Source organism: Panthera leo, chromosome A2, assembly GCF_018350215.1.
Source record: "Panthera leo isolate Ple1 chromosome A2, P.leo_Ple1_pat1.1, whole genome shotgun sequence".
NCBI classification, from domain to species: domain Eukaryota; kingdom Metazoa; phylum Chordata; class Mammalia; order Carnivora; family Felidae; genus Panthera; species Panthera leo.
This window is the reverse complement of record NC_056680.1, coordinates 129,418,126-129,445,339: the sequence shown is the minus strand read 5'-3', so window position 1 is coordinate 129,445,339 and position 27,214 is coordinate 129,418,126. Positions and strand designations below refer to the sequence as shown.

The 27,214-nt window shown below is 40.2% G+C and overlaps 1 protein-coding gene across 1 annotated transcript in view; it reads left to right on the top strand.

Annotated features, from left to right (window-relative positions):
* DOCK4 (dedicator of cytokinesis 4) overlaps nucleotides 1-27,214 on the top strand; it is a 430,451-nt gene that overhangs the window by 263,539 nt on the left and 139,698 nt on the right. The window contains exons 14-17 of the mRNA XM_042922426.1: nucleotides 4,664-4,788; nucleotides 5,611-5,773; nucleotides 11,305-11,411; nucleotides 25,925-26,081. Coding sequence (XP_042778360.1) covers nucleotides 4,664-4,788; nucleotides 5,611-5,773; nucleotides 11,305-11,411; nucleotides 25,925-26,081 — 552 coding nt within the window. The remainder of the gene's footprint in view (nucleotides 1-4,663; nucleotides 4,789-5,610; nucleotides 5,774-11,304; nucleotides 11,412-25,924; nucleotides 26,082-27,214) is intronic.

Genomic DNA, 27,214 nt, shown 5'->3' with positions numbered 1-27,214 from the left:
CTCTTTCTCTTATAAGGACCCTTATAATTCTTTTGAGCCTACCCTGATAATCCAAGAAAGTCTCCCATCTCAAGATCCTTAACTTAATGAATAATCACCGCAAAGTCCCTTTTCGCTGTGTAAGGTAACATATTCACAGGTTCCCAGATTAGAACCTGGACATCTCTTTGGGGTACAGGAGGTGTCCTTATTCTGCCTGCCACACGCCTGAAGGGCCATGCAGCCCAGCCATATATCCAGTGCATGGATTCTCCCTCAGGTTCCTAGCGATGGTTTTTCAGGCACATAACTTGAATATTGATAATGACCCGAGAACACAGATCTCAAAATGACCTCTTGGTGTTGGACTAGTTTCTATCTATTGGGTTGAGTTTTTCTGCTTGAAACCTCAACATCTTTAAATTCACTTAATTCTCTTGTCACCCTCATCCCTCCGCTGATGGGCTCTGAGTCCTTTCTCTGTATTGTTTATGGTCCAGATGATGCCGTTTGTGTCTGTCCCTGTCCTGTAAAGATGGTGTCTAGAACTGAAATCAGTGCCTCAAGTCTGATCTGACCAACACAGAGCAGAGTAGGACTAATACCTTCCTTTCTTAAGGCACTGATCTTCTGGCGAAGAAAGCTGAATTACACTAGGTTATTTGATGGCCATTGTCACCCTGTTAAATTATATTTTTCATGCTGAAAATACTTGATTTTAATGTAAACTTAGAATATGTTGGACATTTCTTAATATTTATACACCTATTTTCTTATCTGTAAGATGGAAAAATAGGGCCTTCTTTTAACCTTGATGTGAGCATTTAATGAGCTGTTCTCTGTATAGCACTTGGCAAAGTATGGAACTACCATCTATCTACTACCGCCACCGTCATCATCATTGTCATAATCTCAGTCCATGAAATACCCCTCGTCTCAGACACTTGTCGATTTGTTTTTAACGGAAGGGCAGGAACTTTTCCAGTTCCATAAATATTACCAAGTACCCAGCCCAGCTAAGGCACTTGGCTAGCCTGTGGCTGAGTGCAGTAGTTTACTTGATGTGGCGAGCTTGGGCTTTATCCATGGCATTCCCAGCATAGAATCAAAGATCAGGGTTTCAGCTAATAATGGAAACCTCTTGGCTATTGAGGTCAAGCCATAAATCGATCCCGTTTGACTGTAATCACTGAACTCTTTTGAATTTGTTCCCATTGTTGTGGCCTTATATTTATCTGTCTACAGTGATATTTTGCGAAGCTTTCACGTGCAAAGCCACTGGGCCTACTAAACAGAGACAGGTGTTATGCACATCAAATTTACAGAGTATTAAATTTGAGAGGTGCAAGGTGTTAATAAACATTGTCAGGAAAATAGCTTTTCACACTAGTGCTATGACTCCATTTCATACTCACTTTATGGTTTCTCTCTTAATTACCCAAGATGCTTTCTTAACAGCATTTGGGCTTATTAGTTTTCTCCAGAGCTGACCTCAGGTGTATTGATTTTAATTAGCACGTTTCAGCTTTATCCTTCTGCACGTTTTGGCAAGATACGGTACGTGGCAGTACTGGAACATAGCAAGCTGCAGAATTCCTTGGGGAGACATACGTAGAATGTCATCCAGGAGAAATGTTCTCTTTGTTGTGTATTCCCTTTTCAGAGAAATCTTATTTGAGGCTAAAAGGTTTGCAAAAGAGGAAAAGGTTGCAGGGATAATGACCATTAAAGACCAGAAAAGTAAAGCATGTGCCTAAAGTGTTTGAATTTATGAATGTATGTATTTCAGAAGTTCTTCTGTAAGTCACAGAAACAGTGTAACGTAACAAAGTAGTCTTGTCCCTCCTACCACCTCTTTTACCCCTGCCTCTGTCTTTACCCCACCCCCATTTTAATAACTCAAAAACTTGAGGCCTGGAGGTTTATATTACCCCATCTAGACGGATACCACACAGAGCAAACAGTAGAGAGAAAGAGACTTGAGTCCAGATCTTTGATTCTAATCTTCCTGTTTACCCTACATCCTTTAGGCTTATCTGAATTCACAATCGCTTCTGAATTCAGAAGAAATAGAAGAATCCAGCTACGGTGTAAGCTAAACAGGCTTTATGGATTGGTTTGGGAAGCTCATGCCATTTTCAACTTTTCTTCTTTGCCAAAATATACCATAGCTTACTCACATCTCTCATCTTCTCAGTGACGTCTTTCTCATGAAACACCCGCTTTCCCTGTGCCCCTTCTTAGTCTTATTATCCGCAGAACTTCCTGTTATTATGCAACATACTATATATTTGGCTTCTGTATTAAAGACCTCCCTATTACTGGAATCCAAACTCTGTGGGAAAAGGATTTTTGCTTTGTTCACTGCTGGGTCTCCTAGGCCTAGAATAATATCTGGCATGTAGTGGGTACATGGATGAAGAATTTCATAGCTCTGGAAACACATTAATCTCTCCACCACCCCTATTCATCCTTTAGGCCTAGCCTACAGACTGGGGAAAACAGGTCACCTTACAAACCTCCCTCATCCCTTCTTGCTTTTGATAAAGTCAGAGTTGCCCTTCCTCCCAAGAGATGAGAGTGGAAGTCTCCTTCGCAGGAAACACTTATTCTTGGTTTTGCAGGACAGCTAAGCCCCGTGTGGTTTGGACTAGCTAATTACTCATTATGAGAAATTCCTAAAGTAGAAAGCCCTGTAGCCATACTTCCCATCACCCACTGTATGTTTTAGTCTGTCTGTAAGCAGAGCTACTCATTATGTGTCACCTATTCCAAGAAGCAAAGGAATTTTGCTATTGTTAACAGACATATTTTGCTCTAATCTGCCTCGATTTGAGTGTTGCTTTTTTATCTGCCGAATCTGTTAGTGGGGGAACTATCGTCAAGAATTTTTTCCCAAACATAGTGTTGAAATAGCACGTGTGCCGACCAGTAGCATATCAGGCCTATTTTGATTTTGTTCAAATTGGTTGATTTAGAGGCTGGAGTTTGTGAATGCACTATTAATTTAGTAATGGTATTGTTAAATCATTAAAATGCACTTTTATTAAGGGTGTGTGTGTGTGTGTGTGTGTGTGTGTGTGTGTAGTAGTCTTTTAAGTAGCAAACTTAAAATATTTACTTGCCACTTTGTAAAAAATAAAAAAAAAAAAAAGAGAGGTGGTTCAAACAAAAACCTACAAAGCACACAGATATAATTTTAAATGTGTTGAAATATATTGGTTTTCTCCTGGAATTCCAAGTTCATTGCCTCCCCAAATTGATTTGTATGAGAGAACTAGAAATTCATAAGCCAGAGACCACTGTATCAACTATTTCCAATGTGTTTTCTACATACTCTTTATAAAGGGTGGTTTAGATTTCATCCTTTATGGGACTTACTTATTTTCTCTATTTCATGTCCCGTCTGTTTCCTGGTCAGTCCAGGTCACTGGCAAATGATGCCATCATCAAAAGTTTGTCTTAATGGAGGAAGGTGACCAGTCACACTGGTATTCCCCCATGGATTTGAAAGTTAGGGTACTTTCTTGTACACACTGCTGTCAGGAAGTCTTAAAAATCTCCCAATTTTGTGAGCTTACTTGTGTGGTTATGTTTCTTCTAGTGATCTGCTTTTTTTTGTGGAAAGGTTTTTTTTACTAGGAAAAAATATATATATTGCTTTTGATTCTTCTAATGTTTGAAAGCTATATTAAGTAAAAGTGAATTCAATGTTGCCAAACTTACCAGTATTTATCTTCAAAAACTTTCTGGTAACATTGTGTTTACTTCTTTCTCACTCACTGTTTACCCATCATCTAATTCTCATAGGAAAGGTAAAAGCATGCTGTCAGTGTGTTTGCCTAAGTTTGGTCATTGGCATCAAATTTCTTTTTTCTTGTGGCAGTAAGTTTTATAAATAACCAATTGAGAAAAAAAAATTGGTGTATGTGTTCATAGAATATGGCAGTTCGGATCTTATTTGTGTTATAGCTTGATGGTAAGGAACAGTAAGCCAACTTTGTCTTGCATAACTGAATTATTCTACATCTGTGTTCATAAAGCCTAACCTGGATTCTTCCAGCAGTGAGATCATTTTGTCTGTGAATTTAGAAAAAGATTTAAATTGTAACTCTACCCTTTGCAGTCCTGTCATTTTATTCCATGTGGGTCTTTCTTCTACTCTAAGTGTTGTGTCTATAAAGTATTGAGTCTGGCTTCTTTGAGCCACCCTGCTAGGCTGTCATTTTGTAATCACACCTCATAAATGAAATGAGGGAAATATTGAAAAATGGTGAGACTTGACAACACCTTCATTCTTCGTCCCTGTATTCACCTCCTAAATGTACATTTTCAGTGTCGCAACTTCAGACCGGCAGAGGCTGGCCTTTACTTTTCTTGGGTATTAGCAATGAAGGTGGGGGCCCTTTTATAAAAGTGTAAATATAATATATTTTACTTTTATATGTATGTTATAGCAGTTCATTTTATGAACTAAAGTTTTTCTTGATAGAGTACTTTATTATACTTACAAGATATATATATATATATATATATAATATATATATAAAATATATATGTATGTATGTGTATGTATATAATATGTATATATTTATAATATGTATATATTTATACATACACACACACATACACTCACTCACAGAAACATTTATCTCTAAAAACATGGTTTTAATTTTCCTACTAGGTGAAATGAGGAATGATTTGTACATCACTATAGAAAGGGGTGAATTTGAAAAAGGAGGGAAGAGCGTGGCCAGAAATGTGGAAGTCACTATGTTCATTGTGGAGAGTAGTGGCCAGATCTTAAAGGTACGTGGATAGTGGGTACTTTCTGGTAAAACAATTCCACATCATTGTTCGGGGTTCATCTTTAATGTGATTGGTTAACTTCTGATTTACAGTCTTTTCCACCTTATGTTTCTTCTCCGCCCCAGGGTAGTTTTCTTCCCTTTTTTATTAAATCACTGAAATACCTTCCAGAAGAGACAGTAGAAGAACAGAGAGGCTTTTACAGTTTGATTGTTTAAGGAATCATGTCAGTAATTTCCTCAGAGCAGCTATTCCTTAAATGTTGCATTTTTAGTATCACCCCACTCTTCCCCTTTCATCTGTCATACTTTTGGAGATGAACACTTTGTCTTGGGCGACTGGTTAAAAAAAATAAAGACTACCACATTGAATCCTGTCTGTTTTCATTTTGGTCAAGACAGGGCTTGAGGAATGGGGTGCTGTTGATGATTGGGGTGATAGGAGCAGGTCCTTAATGGAAGGAGTGTTTCGCGTGAGCCTCAGGGAGGCTGTGTGCATTTCTCAGGGAGGCACCGAACAGGCTTGTGACTGCAGCAGGTTGAGGACTTTGCCGCATAGTTGAACTCCACATTGGGCGTGCAATTGCCCATCTTGCACTTGTCACAGAGGTCCACCCCTGGCTCCGGAGGCCCTGGGAGATGTGCACGGGGATTAAGTGGACACACTTGCTAACAGATGCAAGTGTAGAACAGCGAGGGCCCAGGGAGGGCCTACATGAAGTGCTGTTTGGGGAGCAGGCAGATAGAGCAAAGCAATTGCTCTGCTGTTTTTCAAATAATCTTTCATTGAAGCTGTCTTTAACCTGCATGTTTCCTTTGTTAGGATTTTATCTCCTTTGGCTCTGGAGAGCCGCCAGCTAGTGAGTACCACTCCTTTGTGCTTTATCATAACAACAGTCCCAGGTGGTCCGAACTGCTGAAACTTCCTATTCCTGTGGATAAATTCAGGGGCGCACACATCCGCTTTGAATTTCGGCATTGTTCCAGTAAGTGTTTTCTTGGGGCTGGCTCTCTTGTGTGGGGGTAGTGTCCTTACTGAGCTATAGTGACCACGTGGGCTACTCTGCAGAAAGTATGACAAACCAGAGACCCTGGAGAGGGAGAAATGAAGGGGAGTGGAGTCCTGAAAGGTGAGTGGGCTCACTTCTTCTCAAAGAACCAGTAACGTCTGTGGAAACACACAGGAAGGACAAGGAAGGAAAAAAATACCTGTGGAAGTCTACAGGGTTCTTCTTAAGTTGTTCATTTTCATAAAAATGAGTTGATCACTTTCATAGTCTAGAAAGATTAGAAAGGGGAGACACGCATTAAAAACGTGTCTGGCTTATGGTGTTTGGGGCAGTCCTGACCCACCTGCTGCTTCTCCAGCAGAGAGCTCATCCAGCTCTCAGACGCCTCCGGGGAACCCAGGAGGAGTTTTCTAGGCCTGTAAAGTGCCTAGGAAAGCCTCTGACTGGCTCAGATATATATCTGATTTGCATATACCTGCATCACAGTGCAGTCTCAGACAGTATTCTAATGACAGGCTAGTAATGTCAGTCCGAATAGGCCTTAGAGATGACATGAAGTAATCGCTTCATTTTACAAATTTAAAAAACCCAAGATGTAGAGATGTTATAGGTTTTGCCCATGTGAACATTGCTATCCCTAAAATTGTCATTTCTTGACATCTCTATTTTAATTCTCCTCTCAAGCCCCTACTCCTGGCCCGCTCCAGTCCCCAGTCCAGGGATCTTCTGGTATCCCTGTGTCCCTGAAATGTGTCTTAGACACTACCAGAAGTGTACCTTGTGACTGGAGAAGGTTCTGGTGAATCTTGCTTCAAGAACAGTGTAATACATGGTAGGTACAAAAGAGTCACATTATTGGAGAAGCAGCAGACTCCTCTTTAGTCTGGAATGAATGGGGGCATTGCCAATAGTTGAGCGGTGACTTCACCTGAGCGCTGTGTAGTGCACCAGGATTCAGAGAGAAGAGAAGGACTGTCCACTGCAGGGATGATGGCATGTTTTTGGAATTGGCTCAGGAAGGTCCAGTAGTTTTGCTTTTGTGGACGTTTTAGAATGTAGGGAGTTGACTAGCAAGGTCTTAACATTCTTCTAAATTCCCAGAGGAGTGTCATGGAAAGGACTTGGAGGGGGAAAGCATAAAGCACTTGGAATGGTGCCATAGCATTCCTTCCCCAATCCCTGTTACCAGTTCTCAGTTGAGCCTCATATGAGCTTTGAGCTTTAAGGTAAGAAAACGATAGAGGAAAGTAAAGATGAACTGAGAAAAAAGGGAGAAAGCATTTGGAGAAATTTAGACAGAGAACTTGGAAAATGAAATAAAGGCTATTTTCAGTAAAATGTATTACATCTGTCCTCTTGTCCTTGTACTTCAAACATTGTTCACAGTGTTTTTTTTTTTAAATATTGATTGTTAAAATTCAGAAGAAATGGCACAAGCATGAAGAAGAAAAATCCCCATAATCCCATCAACTATGAATAATCAGGCAATCATTTTATCACATGAGCTTCCAGATATTTCTCTGTATACATGTATTTATTTAAAAAGTATTTTTTATCATGACATGCATGTTGATTGAACACCTACTATGTGTCAGGCACATTACTGGGCATTGGAGATACATGAGTGAACATAGCAGAATACCTCCTCTCATAGAGCTTTTGTGCTAAAAAGGGGAGACAGACAATATCTGAGCAAATAAATACATACTATACCAGGTAGTGATAAGTGCAGTAAAGAAGATTATATTGGATTTAGGTGCTGGAAAGTGATGATGCTGTATTGTTATTTTACAAAGGCTGATCAGAAAGGAGCTCTCTAATAAGGAGATGTATCAGCAGCAACCTAAAAGAAATAAAGGCATGAGCCCTTGGGTATCTGGGGAAAGAATATTACAGGCAGAGAGAACAGTGAATACAAAACGCTTAAGGTTGAAACCTGCTTGGCATTTTCAAGGAATAGCAAGGAGGCCAGAATGAGCAGCTGGGAGAGTTTGGAGATGAGGCCAGAGACAGAGCAGGGGAGCCAGATCCCATATTGTCTTCTAAGTCATGGGGAAGACTTGGGACTTTGTTTGCAGGGAGGAGAGCCATTAGAGGATTTAGATTAAGGAGAAGCCTGGCTGCTTTGAGATGAGAGGTTGTAGGTGGGAATAGAAAACCATGTAGGAGGCTTTTGCAGTCCCCCAAGTAAGAGGTTAAAGTGGTTTGCATTAGGACGGTAGTAGGCCAGTTCTTTTTTGCAGATTTATTGATAGACTAGATGTGAAGGAAGGGGAAAAGTCAAGGATGACCCTGAAGATTTTGGCCTAAGAATGAAGTGATCATTTAATGAAGTGGGGGAAGGCAACAGGAAGAATCTTTTTGGAGAGCAAAACCCAAATATTACATATTAAATCTGAGAAGTCTTTTAGACATTAAAGATGTCAGATAGACAGTTGAATGAGGTCCAAGCTGGAGACAAACTTGAGGACAACACAGGGCCCATTGTTGTGCTGTAAATACTTAATAACCAGCACTTGGCCTGGGGGAGAGGAGAGCCCTGAATTATAGTATTTGCTGATTTCCATCAAGTAAATGCTCCCACCATGGCTAAATTCAAGCTACCAACATGACCATCACTGAACTTGGAGTTGAGGATAGATGCACACTGTCATCTCCTGTGAGCCAGTACAGGCCAGCTCCAGCATATCACCAATGCCCATGATTTTCAGAGCCATGAGACTGGATGCAATTGGATTCCTAAAGAGTAAATTTAGATAGCAGAGGCAAGTTCAAGGGTGGATTTCTGGGGTACTTTCACATTTAGATCTTGAGAGAATGAGAAGAAGCCATTAAGGAAATTAAGAGGGAGTAGCCAGTGAGGTAGAAGGAGAATCCAGAAATAGAATCCAGGAAGTTAATTGAAGAAAGATTTTCAAGAGGGGAATTGATCTGATATGTCAGGTGCCAATGATAATTAAGTTGAGGACAGAGGAATTACCACCCCGTTTGGCATCATGGAAGTCATTGAATCTGACAAGTGGTTTTAGTGGATTTGTGGTGATGAAAGTCTGGCAGGAGTGAGTCCAAGATTGAGATAGAGGAAAGGAAGGGCAGGCAGTAAGTACAGACAAATCTTTTCAGAAGCTTTGCTAGAAAGAATTCAAGAGAGCAGAGATATGAGATAGTAACATAGTAACTATAATGCAACTGGGGTCACAGGAGGGTTGTTGTTGTTGTTTTCTTTTTTTAAGATAGAGTTCTAAAGCATATTTGGTGGAAATGATCTGGAAGAGATGGAAAACTGATGATGTAGAAGAGAGATGGGACAAGTGTAGGAGGAGTTCCCTTGCATAAAGGGAGCATGGGGTCCAGCGCTCTGGGTTGAGTGGACGATGGAGGCATGGTGCCGGAGAGCCGAAGCAGGTGCATTCCTCAGTGGAACATGTGGGAGTCCTCTCTGCATCCGCTCAGAGTGAGGGAAGGGCTGAGGTATGGGAGGCTTGAAAAGGGAAGAGGATGGATGAAATCACCATCTAGAAAAGTGAAAAAGTGAGTTGGGTAAAAATATGTGGAAGGTTTTCCCAGCTAAGTGTCCATCTGCGGTTAATGTGCATTAATTTAAGTGAGATCGGTCTGGCATAGGTGTAAGTGCAAGTTGGGTTTCGACCCACAACATTATAATGGGAAGTGTGGAGGAGTAGCTGGTTGAGGGGATCCTAAGTGATCAGAAGGGTGGGGTGTAGAAATGGGAAGTGAGAGCTGATGGGCGCGGAGAGAGGGTCAGTAAATCTGAGGTCCCTGGGCACAATTGTTGGAGTTGGGGTATTAGAAAAAATGAATTGGCAAAATTAGGAGGTAGAATTGATAAACTTAGGGTCCTCATTAGTGAAAGGGGATCATATTGTGCCTAATAATCCATTCAATTTATTAATGCTGAACTAGTAACTTGGGACAGAAGACCATGTACTTTAAACTTTGCTATTTAGCTTTTTTTTTTTTTTTATAACAAGGCATATTTGGGGAAACTATTGCTGTGTTTCTTAACCTTTGCTAATTTTATTCATTCACAGAATCTTTTTAGCCTTCCAAATTGAATACCAAAAACCACACCAAAAAGATAGTGACATAAATTTAGGAAATTACTTCTCACTATGTGTTCTCCCCTAAATCATGAGTTACATAGCCAGCTTTCTCATTGATGTAGAAATCTCATCCTAGAGATCTTCACTGTGCTTTTCATTTCACTTTTAAAAACATTGATATTTTCCCAGTTTCTTTATGGGGTTGAAATTAATAACTTTAAAAGAAAATCTTTTGCTATAATCACATTTTCAGGGGGGCCCCCATGCTAGAGGCCAAAACTGGAGAGGCAAAATTACTATTCTCTGTGTGGTGCCCCACTCCCCTGTGGCTGAATGCCAGAAGCAATCATGAGGAAATGATGTATTACTAAAGCCTCTTGTCTGAACTTCAGGGTCACCATATCTCACTCCTCTAGCTCTAATCCTCATTCCAAAGCTGGACTCTTCCATCAAGTATAACTCTCCACTTGCACACATGAGTGGGAAAGAATAACCATCCAGCCCCCGATAGGCTGCAAGGCCCTGGAACTCCTCCCTACACATCCAAATACAAGGAGACAGTCCAGTTGAACCAACCAGTTTCTTTTAATGTTTTATCCATTTTTGGAGAAATGGAAGCTTGTTGGAAAAAATTGGAATGGTACTCAAGATGTAGAGCAGGTTACCCAACATCATGTGATCTCATTTTCCCTCAGTTTCCTTCTCTACAAATAATTGCCAATGATACTTGACCTTTCCAGCCATTGTAATTCTTCATTGGGCATCTGAAAACCTCATTGCCTCATTTCCATCTTCCAGAATACTCCTGCAATAAGCTCTTCTTAAACTATAGATTGTAGTTCATTTTGTTTTCCAGCATGTCCAAGATCCCAAGGAGGTAGCTTCCATAGGACTGTCTTCACACAGGTGGACATAGGGAAGGTTCTTTTATAGACCAAGGCAGAGCTTAGAAACTACCTTTGCCCAAGTAGTAAGCAAAACATTGAGCTTCACATTCATTCACTCACTTCTTCATTTATTTAACATATACGTACTGAGAATCTACCATGTTCTTGGTACTTGTTGAGATACCAAGCTCAGAATAAAATAAAATAGAAGGATCCTTCCCTCAGTGCTGCTTACACCTGGAAATAGAGGGGAGGATGTGATGAGAAAAAATAGGCAATCCAGAAATTTTTTTAAAACATAATTTCAGAGAGTGAGTCCCATGAAGAAAATTAGTCAAGCAGCATAGTTTGGAGATTATGGGGCAGGAATATGGGTTGGAAGGTGGCTACTGTAGATAGAGGTCTCCCAAGAAAAGCTGTTTACTGTTGTGTATAGGGAGCTGCTGAATGTGGATTGTATTTCTGGATGATCACACTTGTTGGCAATCTGTGAATCCGAACACAGGTCTGTAAATAGGCGCTTAAAGAAGCAAATAATTCTTTTTTTTTCTCACAGCAAAGGAGAAAGGAGAGAAGAAATTGTTTGGTTTCTCCTTCGTCCCCCTGATGCAGGAAGATGGTAGGACTCTTCCAGATGGCACTCATGAGCTCATCGTGCATAAGGTAATGCCAGTCAGATGTTGACGATGGGCCTGAATTATTAATTCATTATCTTGTTACCACTCTGGAAAAGAGAAAAAAATGACTGAAAAGAATACTCTTTTGGAAGATTGCTAGCAAGGAGCGTATCTTTTTTAAGGCATTGTCTCTGTATTCTGTGTGATCCTAAAACCTCTTTTAAAGATGATTTATATCTTTTTTAATTTAGGTGTACATATGTGGGTAAGCCTATGTGTTGACATTAAAGTCCTTTCTGTTGCCCTGAGAGGATTAAATAACCTTACAAATAAGTTTTTAAAATTTTCTGTTGCATACCTGCTTTCGGATCTAGATCTATATACCCTCAGGAGTGAATTTAGCAGAGTCATCATTACGTGTTTCTTATCCTCTGCTCTCACCAAGCAAGTAGAGAATCGGCAGTTCTTTGTCATAACAACTTTAGCAGTTGTTACTTTCTATTCTGTGCGTCAAGACTTGTCATAAAAGCTTTGGGAACAAAGTATACAGCAGTAGGCAATAAAAAGAAAATTCACAAAACAAGAGCTCCTTAGAAGCTATCCAAAAATACTAGTAATGAAGAAGTATAGAATAGAAATACTAGTAACTATAAAACAAAGAATTAAAAGATACAGTTTTCTCCAAAATATTTCTCCTTTGCCTTTCTCTGTCTCTGTGATCACATGACTTTCCAGACTAATCAGTTAATACCTGGGCTAACTGGTTCTGCCCACCTTCGTCTCGTCTCCAGGTTTCATCCCATCAGGGTGACCTATCTAAGGTGTGCATCTGACCAGGCCACTTCCCAATTTAACCCCCCTGAAAAACTCCTGACTTCATAGAAAATAAATCATAGGCTTCTCAGAATTGTGCAAGGCTTCCCAATCCCCTACTGCTTCACCTCTCAACATTCCTGGATTTGATGCCATGGCCACATCCAGCTCCTTCTAGTTCCTTCCCCCACTAGATGTTGGTTCTCTCTGCTTTGCCTCTGCCAATGGCACTCCTGGAGTCTTCTCTTCCTCTCCCTCTCCCTGTGGTTAACTCCTGCTCATCCTTGGATGCTCACCTTGACCACAACCTTTATCACAAGAATGGTCCTCACTCTCTGCCCCTACTCCCTGTGTTTCTAGCTGGTCAACTTCCCTCCTCTGAGTTCTCAGGGTTTCTGCACACATCTCTTACCATTGTACTCATAATAATGTCCCATAATTGTCTGATGGCTCCCTCAGTTTACTCCAATAGATTTATGAGTCCCTCAAGAATGACAACTTGGGTCACAGGGGTTCTGGCACATGGTAGATGTGCAACAAAGATTTATTGAATGAATGAAGGAGTACAAACAAAAACTTTCCTCACGTTGGGATTATTGCTAATAAAATGAGGGATGATGCACAACAACCTGGCAGCCTCCCCTGGTATGTGCATGCATGTGTATGTGCATATTTCGCTAATCATTCATTTTCTAGTTATTTGTTCAATGAATTTACTGACCACAAACTACAAGTCAGTCACTATTCTAGGTACTGGAAATATAGCGGCTAACAAAATAGTTAAAGTCCCTTGTGTTTCTGTCCCTTCTATTCCCTCTACTTCGAAAAGTGACTTAAAGAAGCTTACAGTGTTAAATACAAAGATGGGGCACTGGGTGGCTCAGTCGGTTAAGAGTCTGGCCCTTGATTTCGGCTCAGTTCATGATCTCAGGGTTTGTGAGTTTGAGCCCTCCTAGATCTCCATGCTGGCAGTGTAGGAGCCTGCTTGGGATTCTCTCTCTCTCCCTCTCTCTGTCCTTCCCCTGCTTGCTCTCTCTCTCTCAAAATAAATAAACTTAAAAATTAAAAAAGTAAAATACAATACTGAGACAAAATATTTTAAACTTTTTAAATGTTTATTTCCTTTTGAGAGAGAGACAGAGACAGAGACAGAGTGTGAGTGGGCAAAGGGCAGAGAGAGGGAGACACAGAATCTGCAACAGGCTCTAGGCTCTAAGCTGTCAGCACAGAGCCTGATGCAGGGCTCGAACTCAGAAACGATGAAATCATGACCTGAGCCAAAGTCGTACACTTAACTGACTGAGCCACCCAGGTGCCCCCAAAGACAAAAATATTTTATTTTTTTTTATTTTTTATTTTTATTTTTTTAATTGAATATCTTTTAATTTATTCTTTTAAATTTACATCCAAATTAGTATATAGTGCTATGAAGATTTCAGGAGTAGATTCCTTAGTGCCCCTTACCCATTTAGCCCATCCCACCTCCCAAAACCCCTCCAGTAGCCCTCAGTTTGTTCTCCATATTTATGAGTCTCTTCTGTTTTGTCCCCCTCCCTGTTTTTATATTATTTTTATTTCCCTTCCCTTATGTTCATCTGTTTTGTCTCTTAAAGTCCTCATATGAGGGAAGTCATATGATTTTTGTCTTTCTCTGACTAATTTCACTTAGCATAATACCCTCCGGTTCCATCCACGTAGTTGCAAATGGCAAGATTTCATTCTTTTTGATTGCCAAGTAATACTCCAGTGTGTGTGTGTGTGTGTGTGTGTGTGTGTGTGTGTACGTATATATATGTATACACACACGTATATATACGTGTGTGTGTGTGTGTGTGTGTGTGTGTGTGTGTGTGTATGTATATACCACATCTTCTGTATCCATTCATCCATCAATGCACATTTGGGCTCTTTCCATACTTTGGCTATTGTTGATAGTGCTGCTATAAACATTGGGGTGCATGTGTCCCTTCGAAACAGCATACCTGTATCCCTTAGGTAAATACCTAGTTGTGCAATTGCTGGGTCGTAGGGTAGTTCTATTTTTAACTTTTTGAGGGACCTCCAGACTGTTTTCCAGAGTGGCTTCACAAGTTTGCATTCCCACCAGCAGTGCAAAAGAGATCCTCTTTCTCCGCATCCTTGCCAACATCTGTTGTTGCCTGAGTTGCTAGTGTTAGCCATTCTGACAGGTGTGAGGTGGTATCTCATTGTGGTTTTGATTTGTATTTCCCTGATGATGAGTGATGTGGAGCATTTTTTTATGTGTCAGTTGGCCATCTGGATGTCTTCTTTGGAGAAGTGTCTATTCATGTCTTTTGCCCATTTCTTCACTGGATTTTTTGTTTTTTGGGTGTTGATAGATATGAACCCTTTATCTGATGTGTTGTTTGCAAATATCTTCTCCCATTCTGTCGGTTGCCTTTTAGTTTTGCTGATTGTTTCCTTCTCTGTGCAGAAGCTTTTTATTTTGATGAGGTCCCAGTAGTTCATTTTTGCTTTTGTTTCCCTTGCCTCCGGAGACATGTTGAGTAAGAAGTTGTTGTGGCCAAGATCAAAGAGGTTTTGGCCTGCTTTCTCCTCGAGGATTTTGATGGCGTCCTGTCTTACATTTAGGTCTTTCATCCATTTTGAGTTTATTTTTGTGTATGGTGTAAGAAAGTGGTCCATGTTCATTCTTCTGCATGTCGCTGTCCAGTTTTCCCAGCACCACTTGCTGAAGAGACTGTCTTTATTCCATTGGATATTTTTTCCTGCTTTGTCAAAGATGAGTTGGTCATACGTTTGTGGGACCATTTCTGGGTTCTGTATTCTGTTCCATTGATCTGAGTGTCTGTTCTTGTGCCAGTACCATGCTGTCTTGATGATTACAGCTTTCTAGTATAGCTTGAAGTCCGGGATTGTGATGGCTCCTGCTTTGGTTTTCTTTTTCAAGATTGTTTTGGCTATTTGGGGTCTTTTCTGGTTCCATACAAATTTTAGGATTATTTGTTCTAGCTCTGTGAAGAATGCCGGTGTTATTTTGATAGGGATTGCATTGAATATGTAGATTGCTTTGGGTAGTATCGACATTTTAACAATATTTCTTCTTCCTATCCAGGAGCAGGGAATATTTTTCCATTTTTTTGTGTCTTCTTCGATTTCTTTCATAAGTTTTCTATAGTTTACAGTGTATAGATTTTTCACCTCTTTGGTTAGATTTATTCCTAGGTATTTTATGTTTTTTGTGGTGCAATTGTAAATGGATCGATTCCTTCATTTCTCTTTCTATTGTCTTCATTATTGGTGTATAGGAATGCAACTGATTTCCATGCATTGATTTTATATCCTGCAATTTTGTTGAATTCACGGATCAGTTCTAGCAATTTTTTGGTGGAATCTTTTGGATTTTCCATATACAGTATCATGTCATCTGTGAAGAGTGAAAGTTTGACCTCCTTCTGGCTGATTTGGATGCCTTTTATTTCTCTGTGTTTTCTGATTGCTGAGGCTAAGCCTTCCAATACTGTATTGAATAAAAGTGGTGAGAGTGCACATCCCTGTCATGTTCCTGACTTTAAGGGGAAAGCTTTCAGTTTGTCCCCATTGAGGATGATGTTAGTGTTGGGTCTTTTATATATGGCTTTTATGATCTTGAGGTATGATCCTTCTATCCCTACTTTCTTGAGGGTTTTTATCAAGAAATGATGCTGTATTTTGTCAAAAGCTTTCTCTGCATCTGTTGAGAGGATCGTATGATTCTTGTCCTTTCTTTAATTGATGTGATAAATCACACTGATTGTTTTGGGGATATTGAACCAGCCCTGCATCCCAGGTATAAATCCCACTTGGTCATGGTGAATAATTTTTTTAATGTATTGTTGGATCTGGTTGGCTAATATCTTGTTGAGAATTTTTGCATTCATGTTCACCAGGGAAATTGGTCTATAGTTCTCCTTTTTAGTGGTGTCTTGGTCTGGTTTTGGAATCACGGTGATGCTGGCTTCATAGAAAGAATTTGGAAATTTTCCTTCCATTTAGAAGTCAGTAAAACAAATAGAGTTCAATGTACTGGAACTAAAATGATCTGTTTATCTCACCATTAGGTGAGAGGTGCTTTATGTAAGATATATGACAGGCGATGTCTTTAGCTACAGTTTTCCAAAAAGCATAATGGTACTTTGTATGAGTGTTTGTGATACTGCCTCTGTGTAACATTAAATCTTGACCCACAAAAGGCAGGGCTAAGGTCATTAAAACTGAGCTTCCAGCTTCCTAATAATATATAGAAGAATGGATCACTTTCATATGGCATATCAAGTATGGGCTTTCACACCTACAGGTCAGACAGTGTTTTGGGGCAGGTGCTAAGTGTCCAGTCAAGTCCAGGTTGACTCCTCTAAATGAGTATGAATAATACCAAGATTCATAGTTGATTTTTAGAGACATCATTACACCTAAAATGCCAGGTGGACAGGGAGTGGAGCTTGCTTCTCCGAAGAAGCATTGAGGAGCTCAACTGGTACCGACTTCCAGACAGAGAACCACTTTTTTTCTGATACCAGTTGCCTGTCATGGGCCTGCTGGCAAGGGCAAAACTTTTCTCAGAAGTAGAGCTTTGAATCTGCTCAAGCCCTTATACAAATTTTCATGGGCATGTTTAGAATTCCGATCCATAAGGCATAGGAAAATTCATTTATTTGAGCTTGAGCAATTTAAAAGACAGGTGTTCCCAGTGATCTTCCTCGACCACAAAGGAGGCCCGGGATGATGTCTGTAAGTTGTCTAATTTTGGGCAGACCTACTTTGAGTAGACCCATCAGGAAGCATTAGTTCCATAGAAGAACCATAAGTAGCTATGTTGTCTTATGATTAGGGTTATTCAATGTTGCTTATTTGAAGAGGTGTGGGATACTTGCCAACTCTAACAACTTTTGTTTTTACTCTAGTTGATGCCATGGTTTTCTTTTTCATAGTACTGAGCCAGCAAGTTCACTTTCAGCCTGAGGCCACTTGGAGTTTATGATTGTAAAACCATATTATGAGCATAATGCTTATCCTTCTCCCATGGCAGGAGGACACACAGCATGCTGATAATTGCAGTCTTGAATTTACTATTTTAGAAAAAATAGAAAAGATAGGAGGAGGAGGAGATTTCAAATCATTGAATAAAAAAAATAGCCCATTTAATAAGTAGTGATGAGATGACCACGATGGGTATTGGAGCAAAAGAGCTACCTTGCTTCTTCTAACAAAACAAGTTTCAGATTAAAGGTAAAAAAAAAAAAAAATTACAAAAGCCTTAAAAATATGACTGAACATTTTATAATATTCAGGTAAGGAGGGCTTTTCTAATAATAGCTCACAGGTTAGAAATCAAGTACAGAAAAAAACTTGTCAGTTTGACTGTATAAAATTTAAAACTTCTTTGTTGATGAAACCATCGTAGTCAAGGCAGAGAGAGACATGAGAAGCTCTGACAGTGGGAACACAGCTTAGAAAGGGTGGCTGTTCCCAATTCACCGTGAATTCTTCCAGATCAGCCCCCATGAGAGCTGTTGGCAAGACTGCACCATTCTGCCTGTCACACCACTTCCCTCTACTTAGCAGAGAAGACAGAAGCTGTCGGACAGGATCTTGCCTCACTTCCTGTGCTGTCTCCTTTACCACCTGCAGGCTTATCTGCCTCCTTCCCTTCCCTCCTGCATCCTGTCTCAGATGACGGGACAAGGCTCCTTCTCTCCAAGGGTCATTCTTCCACCTGCTTCCTTCAGGATCTTCCTCCCTCCTGACTCCCTGGAGACTCTGCTCCTCCCAATGTCCCCTCTTCCTCCTGCAACTGTGTCTGCTTCCTTTCTTCTGGCAGTATTCTCTCAGATTAATAAACCTGCTCAAGCCTATTTCTTAAAAACAAAAACAAGACTTTTTAAATAGCCACACAGTCCTCCTTCCCTTCCCACCATGGTCTGTGTGCATGAAAGGCCAGTCTTCCTTCACTGTCTCCACCTTCCTGCATTCCATTTGTTCCTCACGCTGCTTCTGTCCCCACAGCTCAAATGAAGTTTCTCCCTCGAAGTCACTAGTGCCCATCCTGGGTCACATAACTCTTGTTTTACCACTCACTGTGAGAGAAATTTAAAATGCAACACCTGTAAAATTCAAAAAATTAAAAGTAAACTGATAAGTTTAGGATAAAAGCATACCATGCTGAACAGAAAAAGGAAAAGAAGGCTAAGGTCACTTAATAGGTGGACTTGGTCTTAACACTGAAGGTTATTAATGTGACGTCCAGAAAGCCCCTTCATTCTAACAGATTATACCAGCATATCTTCATTGTTCCCACAGTGGCTAAAGCCACTGGCCACTTTCAGAATCTTTCCTTACTTCCTTGTAACATGTAACACTATTGATTACCCTTCCTAAAAACCCACATTCCTTGGTCTGCTTTACAGTGTTCTCCTGAGCTCCATCCTTCTTCTCCTTTGAGGACCTCTCTTTATCCACCCTTTACGTGTGGGTGTTATCACAGCTTTCATCCTTGGCCAACGTGTGTGACTTCTATAATCTAAAACTGTCTCAGGCTATTCCATGGGTTAGCTCACCACGTCTCTGCTGATAGGAGCCACACTGGATTTCCAGCCCACAGCTTTTACCAGCCTACTAACCATCTACATCTGGCTTCGCCAGGGACACCTCAAACTCAGCAGGTCCCAAACTGAGCTTTCCTCCTGCCCCCACTCATTGCCGGCTATGGACAGAAACCCACAGTTTTCCTTGGCTTTTCACATACATCCTCCATATATAAATAGACGGTTGCAGAACTTCTCAGCTCTACCTCTTTGGCTGTACTTAATCTAGAATTGAAACCAGAGGTGAGTATTGGAATCACCTTGGGATTTTCCTAATTGAGAGGTTTAAGGCAGTTCTGAGGCTTTTTGTTTTTAAGTTTATTTATTTATTTATTTTGAGAGAGACAGAGACAGTGTGGCGGGGGGTGGGGAGAGAGGGAGAGAGAGAGAATCTCAAGTAGGCCCCATGCTGCCAGTGCACAGCCCGACGTGGGGCTTGAACTCATGAAACTGTGAGATCGTGTCCTGAGCCAAAACTAAGAGTGAAACGCTTAATTGACTGAGCCACTCAGGTGCCTCCTGAGGCCTTTTTGCATTGAAAATTCCCATGCTGCAGCCTTACTAAAGTGCATATAGTTGTCACAATATACTTGTACCATAAAAAAAAGAAAAGGTTGTTTATAAGATATTTTAGACTCACAGAAGAATTGCAAAAAATAGTACTGAAAATTCCCATATACCCTTCACCTAGCTTCTCCTTATTTAACATCTTACATAACCTTAGCATATTTACTGAAACTAAGTTAACCTTTGTGCTGTTGCCATGGCTTAATTGCCATGGCTCCATAGTCTCATGTATGTGCTTTTATTCTCCCGGTGCCTTTATATCTACCATTTCTTCTACATAAAATGTCACTCCCTCATTTGCTTGGCGAGCCTCTGATTCTGTATGACTGAAGTCAAACAGCCCCTCTTCCATGAGGCCTGATTTCCCTTCCCCAGCAGGGCTGGAACCCAGCGGCCCTTGTCACAACTTTGTCATGGGATGGTGCAGAGGCCAGATGCATAATTCCCTCAAGGACAGGGACTTTGTTTATTTCTTTGGTACATTCTTAATACCAAATTAAAGGACTGGTGAATAGGAATTTAATCAATTTTTAATAATATCCTTCAGGATGGCTAATTATACTGAAAGAGTCCCTAAAAGAAGGTATTTTGCTGCCACAACTATTTAAATCTGGTTATGATTAACGGGTAAAATATAGTGCCAACTGGATTGTCTAACTCACTGTATTTTTTAAATTTAATTCTTTACTTTCTGTAGATTACAGACCCTTAAGTTGATTAATGCACTCTGGATTTCAGTATGTGTTTATTTCTGCATAAATTATAGATATGTTCATCGCTCCATCACATAGCTTATATTATTGCAGATACCCCGTTTCTGGAACACTGCTCAGGACTGACCAGGGCAGCTCTCTTTCACACAGCTAAAATGGTGGGCCAAACAAATAGTCTCTGGCACAATGCACCATTCATTGCTCTATCAACTGTCTTCAACCCTGGCCCGAGGAATAGTCTGTGAGCCAAGCTGTGTCATCTTAAAGCAGATTGAGACCACCACCGCGTCCCAGAACCTGCTTTTACTTCTTCTGGGAGAATCTGAGCACATTTGTCCTGTCAGGTCTGATTTTAATCTCAAGTGTAGTCAAGCAGAGGGCTGGTTCTTACTTCTTCCTGTCTAATTTGTAATAAATTAACTTCATGCCATTTTGAGATGAGTCGCACAGATCCCAGCCTATCGAAGCAAACACAGAGAATTGTCCTTTACTGTGACAATGACATTGTTTTGTTCCTGTAATCCAGCAGCAGCCTCAAGAGGCCGTGGTCATGTTGCCTCATTTCTCCCAGAAAGAGTGGCTCAGTTAATTGTCCCCTCGTCTATCATCATATATCCGTAACACAGGTAATACATTAGCTGTGTCTGTCACAAGGGAACAGGGACAACAGGGTCTTATTATCCTCATGTCCTCATTGCCTTGTTCCAAGCCTGCATAGGATTTATAGAAAAAAGTTGTCCTTGTGCCCAAACCAAAACAGTTGTTGCGCGAGCGTCCCCAGAATGCGAGCGATTCATATTTCACCACTCATCTAGTGTAGACGTATAACTGGATTGTACCATGGTGACAAAACCACTTTTCAATACATGTGGTACAGCTTGGTGGGAAGCTGCAGCTTTCTGGTGGTCAGCCTCAGACTCAAGAGCATTCCAACACCCAACCATGGCTCTTGTACCAGTATTTCCAATTAACACACGGGCAGTGCCACACCATACAGCTTCATTTCTGTGAGCTAATTGACTCTTAGGGGAGGTGGGGGAGGGGGATTGTTCATACCCATTTGTTTTCTCCATTCCATACCCTGGCTTGGAATTGCCCTCCCAGCACAGATACTTCTCCCCACTGGCTGTAGAAGGCCCAAGGAATTTACTGCTTATTCTTCATCACTACCTGGCTTTTGCTAATGAACTGTGCATTTCCTTATGAAAGGCTGGACAACCTTTATGGCTTCAGCTCTAAAGGTTGACACCTGCCCCTACCCTAGGCCCACCTTCTAGAACCCCGTTTCTATTCACTGCTTCTCAATTCAGTTTCTCTTCGGTAGATTCTGTTTCATCAAGTAAACGAAAAGATGATCTCTCACTCACATGTTGTATTCCCAAGCTCTTGTGTCATGCCTTACCTGCTCCTGGCTGGCCTTGCCCCCCACTGCGTCCGGGTCAAGTGATCCTACATGCTCCATGTGGTTTCAGAACAGAGCCTAGTCATCTCGCTCTTGGCCTCATAGTTTTATATGACATGAAACCATTTCAGCGGCACAGACGACTCGAAGCTGCCTCCCAGAGTATCTCCCACAAATACACCTTTTTTTTTTTTTAAGTGAAATTTTTGGTCTTCCCTAGCCTTACCCACCATTCAGTATGTTACCTATAAATCAATGTGTACTTCATTATAGCAAAGTTCAAGACTTGGTTAAAATACCATCTGAAGGAGGCAGTGTTCTATAGTAGTTATGAACAGAAATTGTGGTTCTGATGATGTGACTTTGGGCAAATCACAAAGCTTCTCAGGTTACAGTGTCCTGCCTCATGAGGTTGTTACAAGAATAAGAAAATGCATTAAAGTGCTTTGCGGTGCCTGATATGTGGTAAACCCTCGTAAATGGTAATTTCTGGGATGGCTTTTAAAATCTCCAGTGTTTGTATGATGTGTTAAGGACGCATGCTGAGAACCTCAGAGAACAACAAAAGATTTGCTCTGAAATTGTTCTGTGCAATTTCTCAAGGCCACTTAAGTTCTTCAGGAATAAATTAAAACCTCCAACTCTAACCCCATACCTAGCATTATCTCCTTTGATTCCTACTGGACAAAAAAAATCGGTGTTGAACCCCTGGCAAATGTTATCATCAAAAGGTTCATAGAGACCAAAGAGTGATTCTCTGCTTTACTTTACTGAATTACTCCACCTCCCCTTCCCCTACCACACACACACGCACGCATGCACACACGCCTGGCATTTTTAGCAGAAGGTCTTGAAATAACTTTTGTGTCCTAGTATTTGTGTTAATTCTTGTATTTGTACTTGACTGAGCGTGATGGAGTTTAGCTATAAAAACTGTCAGGTGTCACACCTCAGACACACCTGCTGAGGTCTTGACCCCCCAATGCTGGGGGAGAAGTGAAGTGAACCAGGGCTAGCGACACTGATCCAGCCACAATGATTGGCCCAGGAGAAGGCAGTCAAGTCTTGTATTCACAGTGCTCCCTAAGCACACGACACAGTCATTGTATCATCAATCACAGAAGTGGTCAGTCCACGACTACCGGCGGAGCTAGATGAGCGCATCAAGCAGGAATTCTAAGACAGTGCCGGAAGTGTTCACAAGCTAGGCAATCATTCGATGGGTGGGGGGATAAGAGCTTTATCTATAGGGGCAGAATTCCTGTGAACAGATGGAGCTTGGCAGACTAGGGCCGGCTCTAGCTCCTGAGGGGGAGGCCTAGAAATAGCTGGACAGTATGTCTGCTGAGTTTGCACGAGACTTTAGTCACAGTAGGAAGTGGTGGTTAGACAGATGGAGCACAAGTCAGGCCAAGGATGGCAGACCAGAGCATGTTCATGACCCCACAGACCAGACCCAGGCAGGAAATAGGGGCAGTGGGATGCGCTGTGACTCATGCTATGACTTGCTGTGTCCCAAGCCCTGACATCAAGAATAAGACGGGAGGGGATGGCATTCTAGGCTTCCAGAACATTATTTTGCCTAAGCACTTTTTCCGAAGACATTTGAAGTGTTCACTTTGTTATGATTCTCTAAACTGTATATGTGTGTTTCATGCGCTCTGCTGTCTCTATGAAATATCTCACAGTAATAAAAGAAAGCATTTGGAGTTATAACATTGGAAGGGTATTATAGAGGTTGTTTATTGTGTTTATAGGTACTCCTGTTACTGGGCAGGTTTGCTAGTAAGAACATCTTGTAATCTGATTCTGTTTCTCTGAACTTGTTAGATCTTTCTTAAAGATTTATTATTTTAAAATTTAGAAATATTTTATGAACCACACACAGTATTCTAGAATACCAAAGGATTTTGTGCTTAACTTCCTTCCTGTGACCAGGACACTAGCCTTGAAGATGTTTAAAGAAATTTTAAGGAATAAAACTCATATGAGTTTTAAAGTTTATACTCAGAATAACCTAAGTTATGCCAGTTCTATATCTGTTCAAATATTTTTTTCAGATTTGTAATCAAAAATCACTTTCATCATTACAAAGAAGTATAGAGATAACTCAAAATAAAATATAAACATTATACTCTCGTTACCTGGATGATGTTAACTATTAGTCCTCTAGTGTGTATCCTTCTAGATATTTTTCTGCATGAATTTTTATACCTAAATGACATTATAGGGCAATTTTACATTTATAATAAAATGGAGAGGAGGATGTAAATTTCTTATTTACACATGAATAACCTCTCCCATTATCAAAGTCACTCACCAGAACAGCACATTTTTTACCAAGGATGAACCTACTTTGACATATCATAATCACCCCAACTCTGTAGTTTACCTGAAGATTCACCCTTGGTAGAGTACTTTCTATAGGTTTGGATAAAGAAATAATGCCATATGGCCATTATAATATGATACTGCCCAGGTGTGCCTGGGTGGCTCAGTCAGTTGTGTGTCCTACTATTGATTTTGGCTTAGGTCATGATCCCAGGGTTGTGGGATCAAGCCTCACATTGGACTCCATGCTGAACATGGAGTCTGCTTATGATTCTGTCTCTCAAATAAAAAATGAAAATAAAAATAATTAAATTAAAAATATAATAATATTATACTACCCTACAACTCCTCTGTGCTCTGCCTACTCATCCCTGCTCCAGCAGCCTCTGGAAACCACTGATCTTTTGACTGTCTGCATAGTTGTGCCTTTTCCAGAATGTCATATATTTCGAATCATACAGCATGTAACCTTCTCAGATTGACTTCTTTCACTTGGTAATGTGCTTTTAAGGTTCCTCCATGTCTTTCCATGGATTGATAGCTCATTTCTATTTAGCACTGAATAATATCCCATTGTCTGGGTGTACCACAGTTTGTCCATTCACCTACTGAAGGACATCTTAGTTGCTTCATAATATTTACATTTTGTAATCTACTTTTTCAGTTAATGGTTTTCCAATCACTGATTTTTTTTATCTGATCTGGAGCTTAAGTCAATGTCTAAACTGAAAAAAAAATTCCTTTTCAGCACATTGGTCCAATTCTGGGACCATATGTTGCACTTGGCTTATGTGTTAGTCTAGAACAATCCCTATTTTTATGACATCAGACTTGAAGAGACAAAGCCAGACATCCTGCAGAAGTTGCTGCCTTCTAGTTGCTGCCCTATAGTATTGTTCAACATGTTATTCTGTTCCTTATATTTACTATGAAGTGGAATCTGTAGTTGTGGTAGATTCAGGTTCAACATCTGTAGTAAAAATACACTGTAGATTATGATATGTTCCTTTGTACTGTCCTGCAGTGGTATAATGACAACCTCATCCCCCCCACGTGTGTGTGGTTGTATTTGTCCTCTTGCCACTGGGAAGTAGTCTTTGTGTTGCTACATGGCCATCATATTAATATTCACTTCCTTTTTTTTTTTTTTTTACAAGGAAGCTTTACACCCAACGTGGGGCTCAAACTCATCACTCATAACCCCCTCGAACTCATGTAATCAAGAGTCAGCACCCCAAGTGACCAATTCTTTATCCAACAATTTTCCTGATGATTTAAACATTAAGTGACAGCCCTTGACTAAAGAAAGAATTTCATTAGGGGGCACCTGGGTGGGTCAGTTGGTTGAACTCCTGACTCTTGATTTTGGCTCGGGTCATGATCCTAGAGTCATGGGATCAAGCCCCATGTTGGGCTCTGTGCTGAGTCTGGAGCTTGCTTAAGATTCTCTCTCTTTCTCCCTCTGCCATCTCCCCTGCTCGAGTTCTCTCTCTCTCTTTCTCTCTCTCATTCTAAAATTAAAAAATAAAAAAAATTACATTAGGGATATGAAACTGTATTTTCTAAATCGATAATTCTATTTACACTTGTTAGCTCACATTTTCTGTAGAGATTTCTGTCACATGGTGGGACTATTAGATTACCCAGAAAAAGTTTCTTTTAATTTGCCAGTTTTCAAAGTAAGAAGCTGTATAATAGCCTCACATGAGATGTTGGAATGATTGAAGCATTTTTTAAAATCCTGTGGTCACTGCAAATATGATTTCTTGAGCACTTCCTCTGTATCAGGCACTGTGTGAAAGGCTTTATGGAACCTAATTCCTAGGACAATACACCAAGGTTTTAGAGATAGAAATGGCAATCTTGCATGGTAGCGTAATGCGTTAGAGTTATTCCTGTGAGAAGGAACGGAACTGGGATTTGAACCCAAATCAGTCTAAGCCCACAATCCGTGCTTAATTCCTTCTCTACGTTTTTGTTGTATTTTACTTAAGAGCCAAATTCTATTTGTGATGCTGTTTGGAATGTTTCCCAGTTTATCAACAATAGAAATGAAAATTATGCTTAATAATTTTCATGAGGTCTCTTACCCTTCCTTTTTTAATTTTGTTCTTAATATTTTTAACAGTGTGAAGAAAATACAAATCTTCAGGATACTACCCGCTACCTCAAACTTCCCTTTTCCAAGGGCCTCCTCCTTGGAAATAATCATCAAGCCATGAAGGCCACAAAGGAGTCTTTTTGGATAACATCTTTTCTCTGTTCCACAAAACTCACACAGAATGGTAACGTATAACACTGTTTTATTTGAAAGCCCTTGTACTTAAGTACTCATGTGAATTTTGGTAGGCATATTTAATAAACACCAATGTTATATTTAAGAACTTGGCACTAGAAAAATTGTCAGTCCTTCTGTTGGTGATTTCCAGTAAAATGGAAACATTTGTGACCCAGTGGTCTGTTAAATGCATGTAATTTAAGAACCTCAAAATTATCCCAGCATCGAAACCCAAGTGTACAACCCTTCAAAACCCAGCTGCTTTTAAAAAAGAAGAAAGAAGCAGAGACAAAGACTACCACTACCTTAATCTCGCTTGTTTTATAGTTCCATAAACAAGGCTAATTGCAGGCTTTGGAATAAAGGCTGTTTTTTGTTTAATTAGATGGATATTGCTTTTCTATTCTAAAATACTTTTTATGTCAGTGATTGTTTAGCAAGTTATGATTAATAAAACAAGCTCTTCCCCTTGGAAAATTGTCGTGAAAACATCATCTGCAATGAAGGAAGGAAATGAAACATTTCTGAGTTCTGCATGTTTGCTGTGTAAGGCTTCTGGCTGGCATCCTGAATGCCATATTAATAAGTCAGATTCATTATGATGAGGAGAATTACTTCATAATCAGGTATTGAATCTCATAAAATGTTCCTGTGCCTAAACATTTGTAAGTTCTCTTAGTTCTTTCTTCTGTGTCATAGAACAGCATGTGTAGTAGCAAGTGTATTTCTTCTCTTAGAGCATGGCCTCAGAAAAGCAGCAAAATGTAGCACTATGATGTTGGCTTCTTTTAAGAGACTTCTCAACTTCTCTTGCAGTGCTGCTATATTTATTTAGGACTTTGGCAAATGATTCTTTCACATTTGTATTAGTTTTTGTTCTCCTCTTCCAAAAATATTTTTGGAGAAATGTTTTTAAAAAAACAACTGCGTATTTTCAGTAAATTTGGTTGAAGAGAGTTAAGAAATTTCAAGACGTTATCCATATTCAGGGATCAGTTATTTTAATTAAATAAAAACTTCACAGACATAACTCTGTAATGTTCATAAAGCTTTCACCAAAACTTAGTTGATTTTTAGGGTGCCAGTCTAGAGATTATGAAGATAAGAAAACAACCTGCTTTGACTCACTTAGATAGAAAT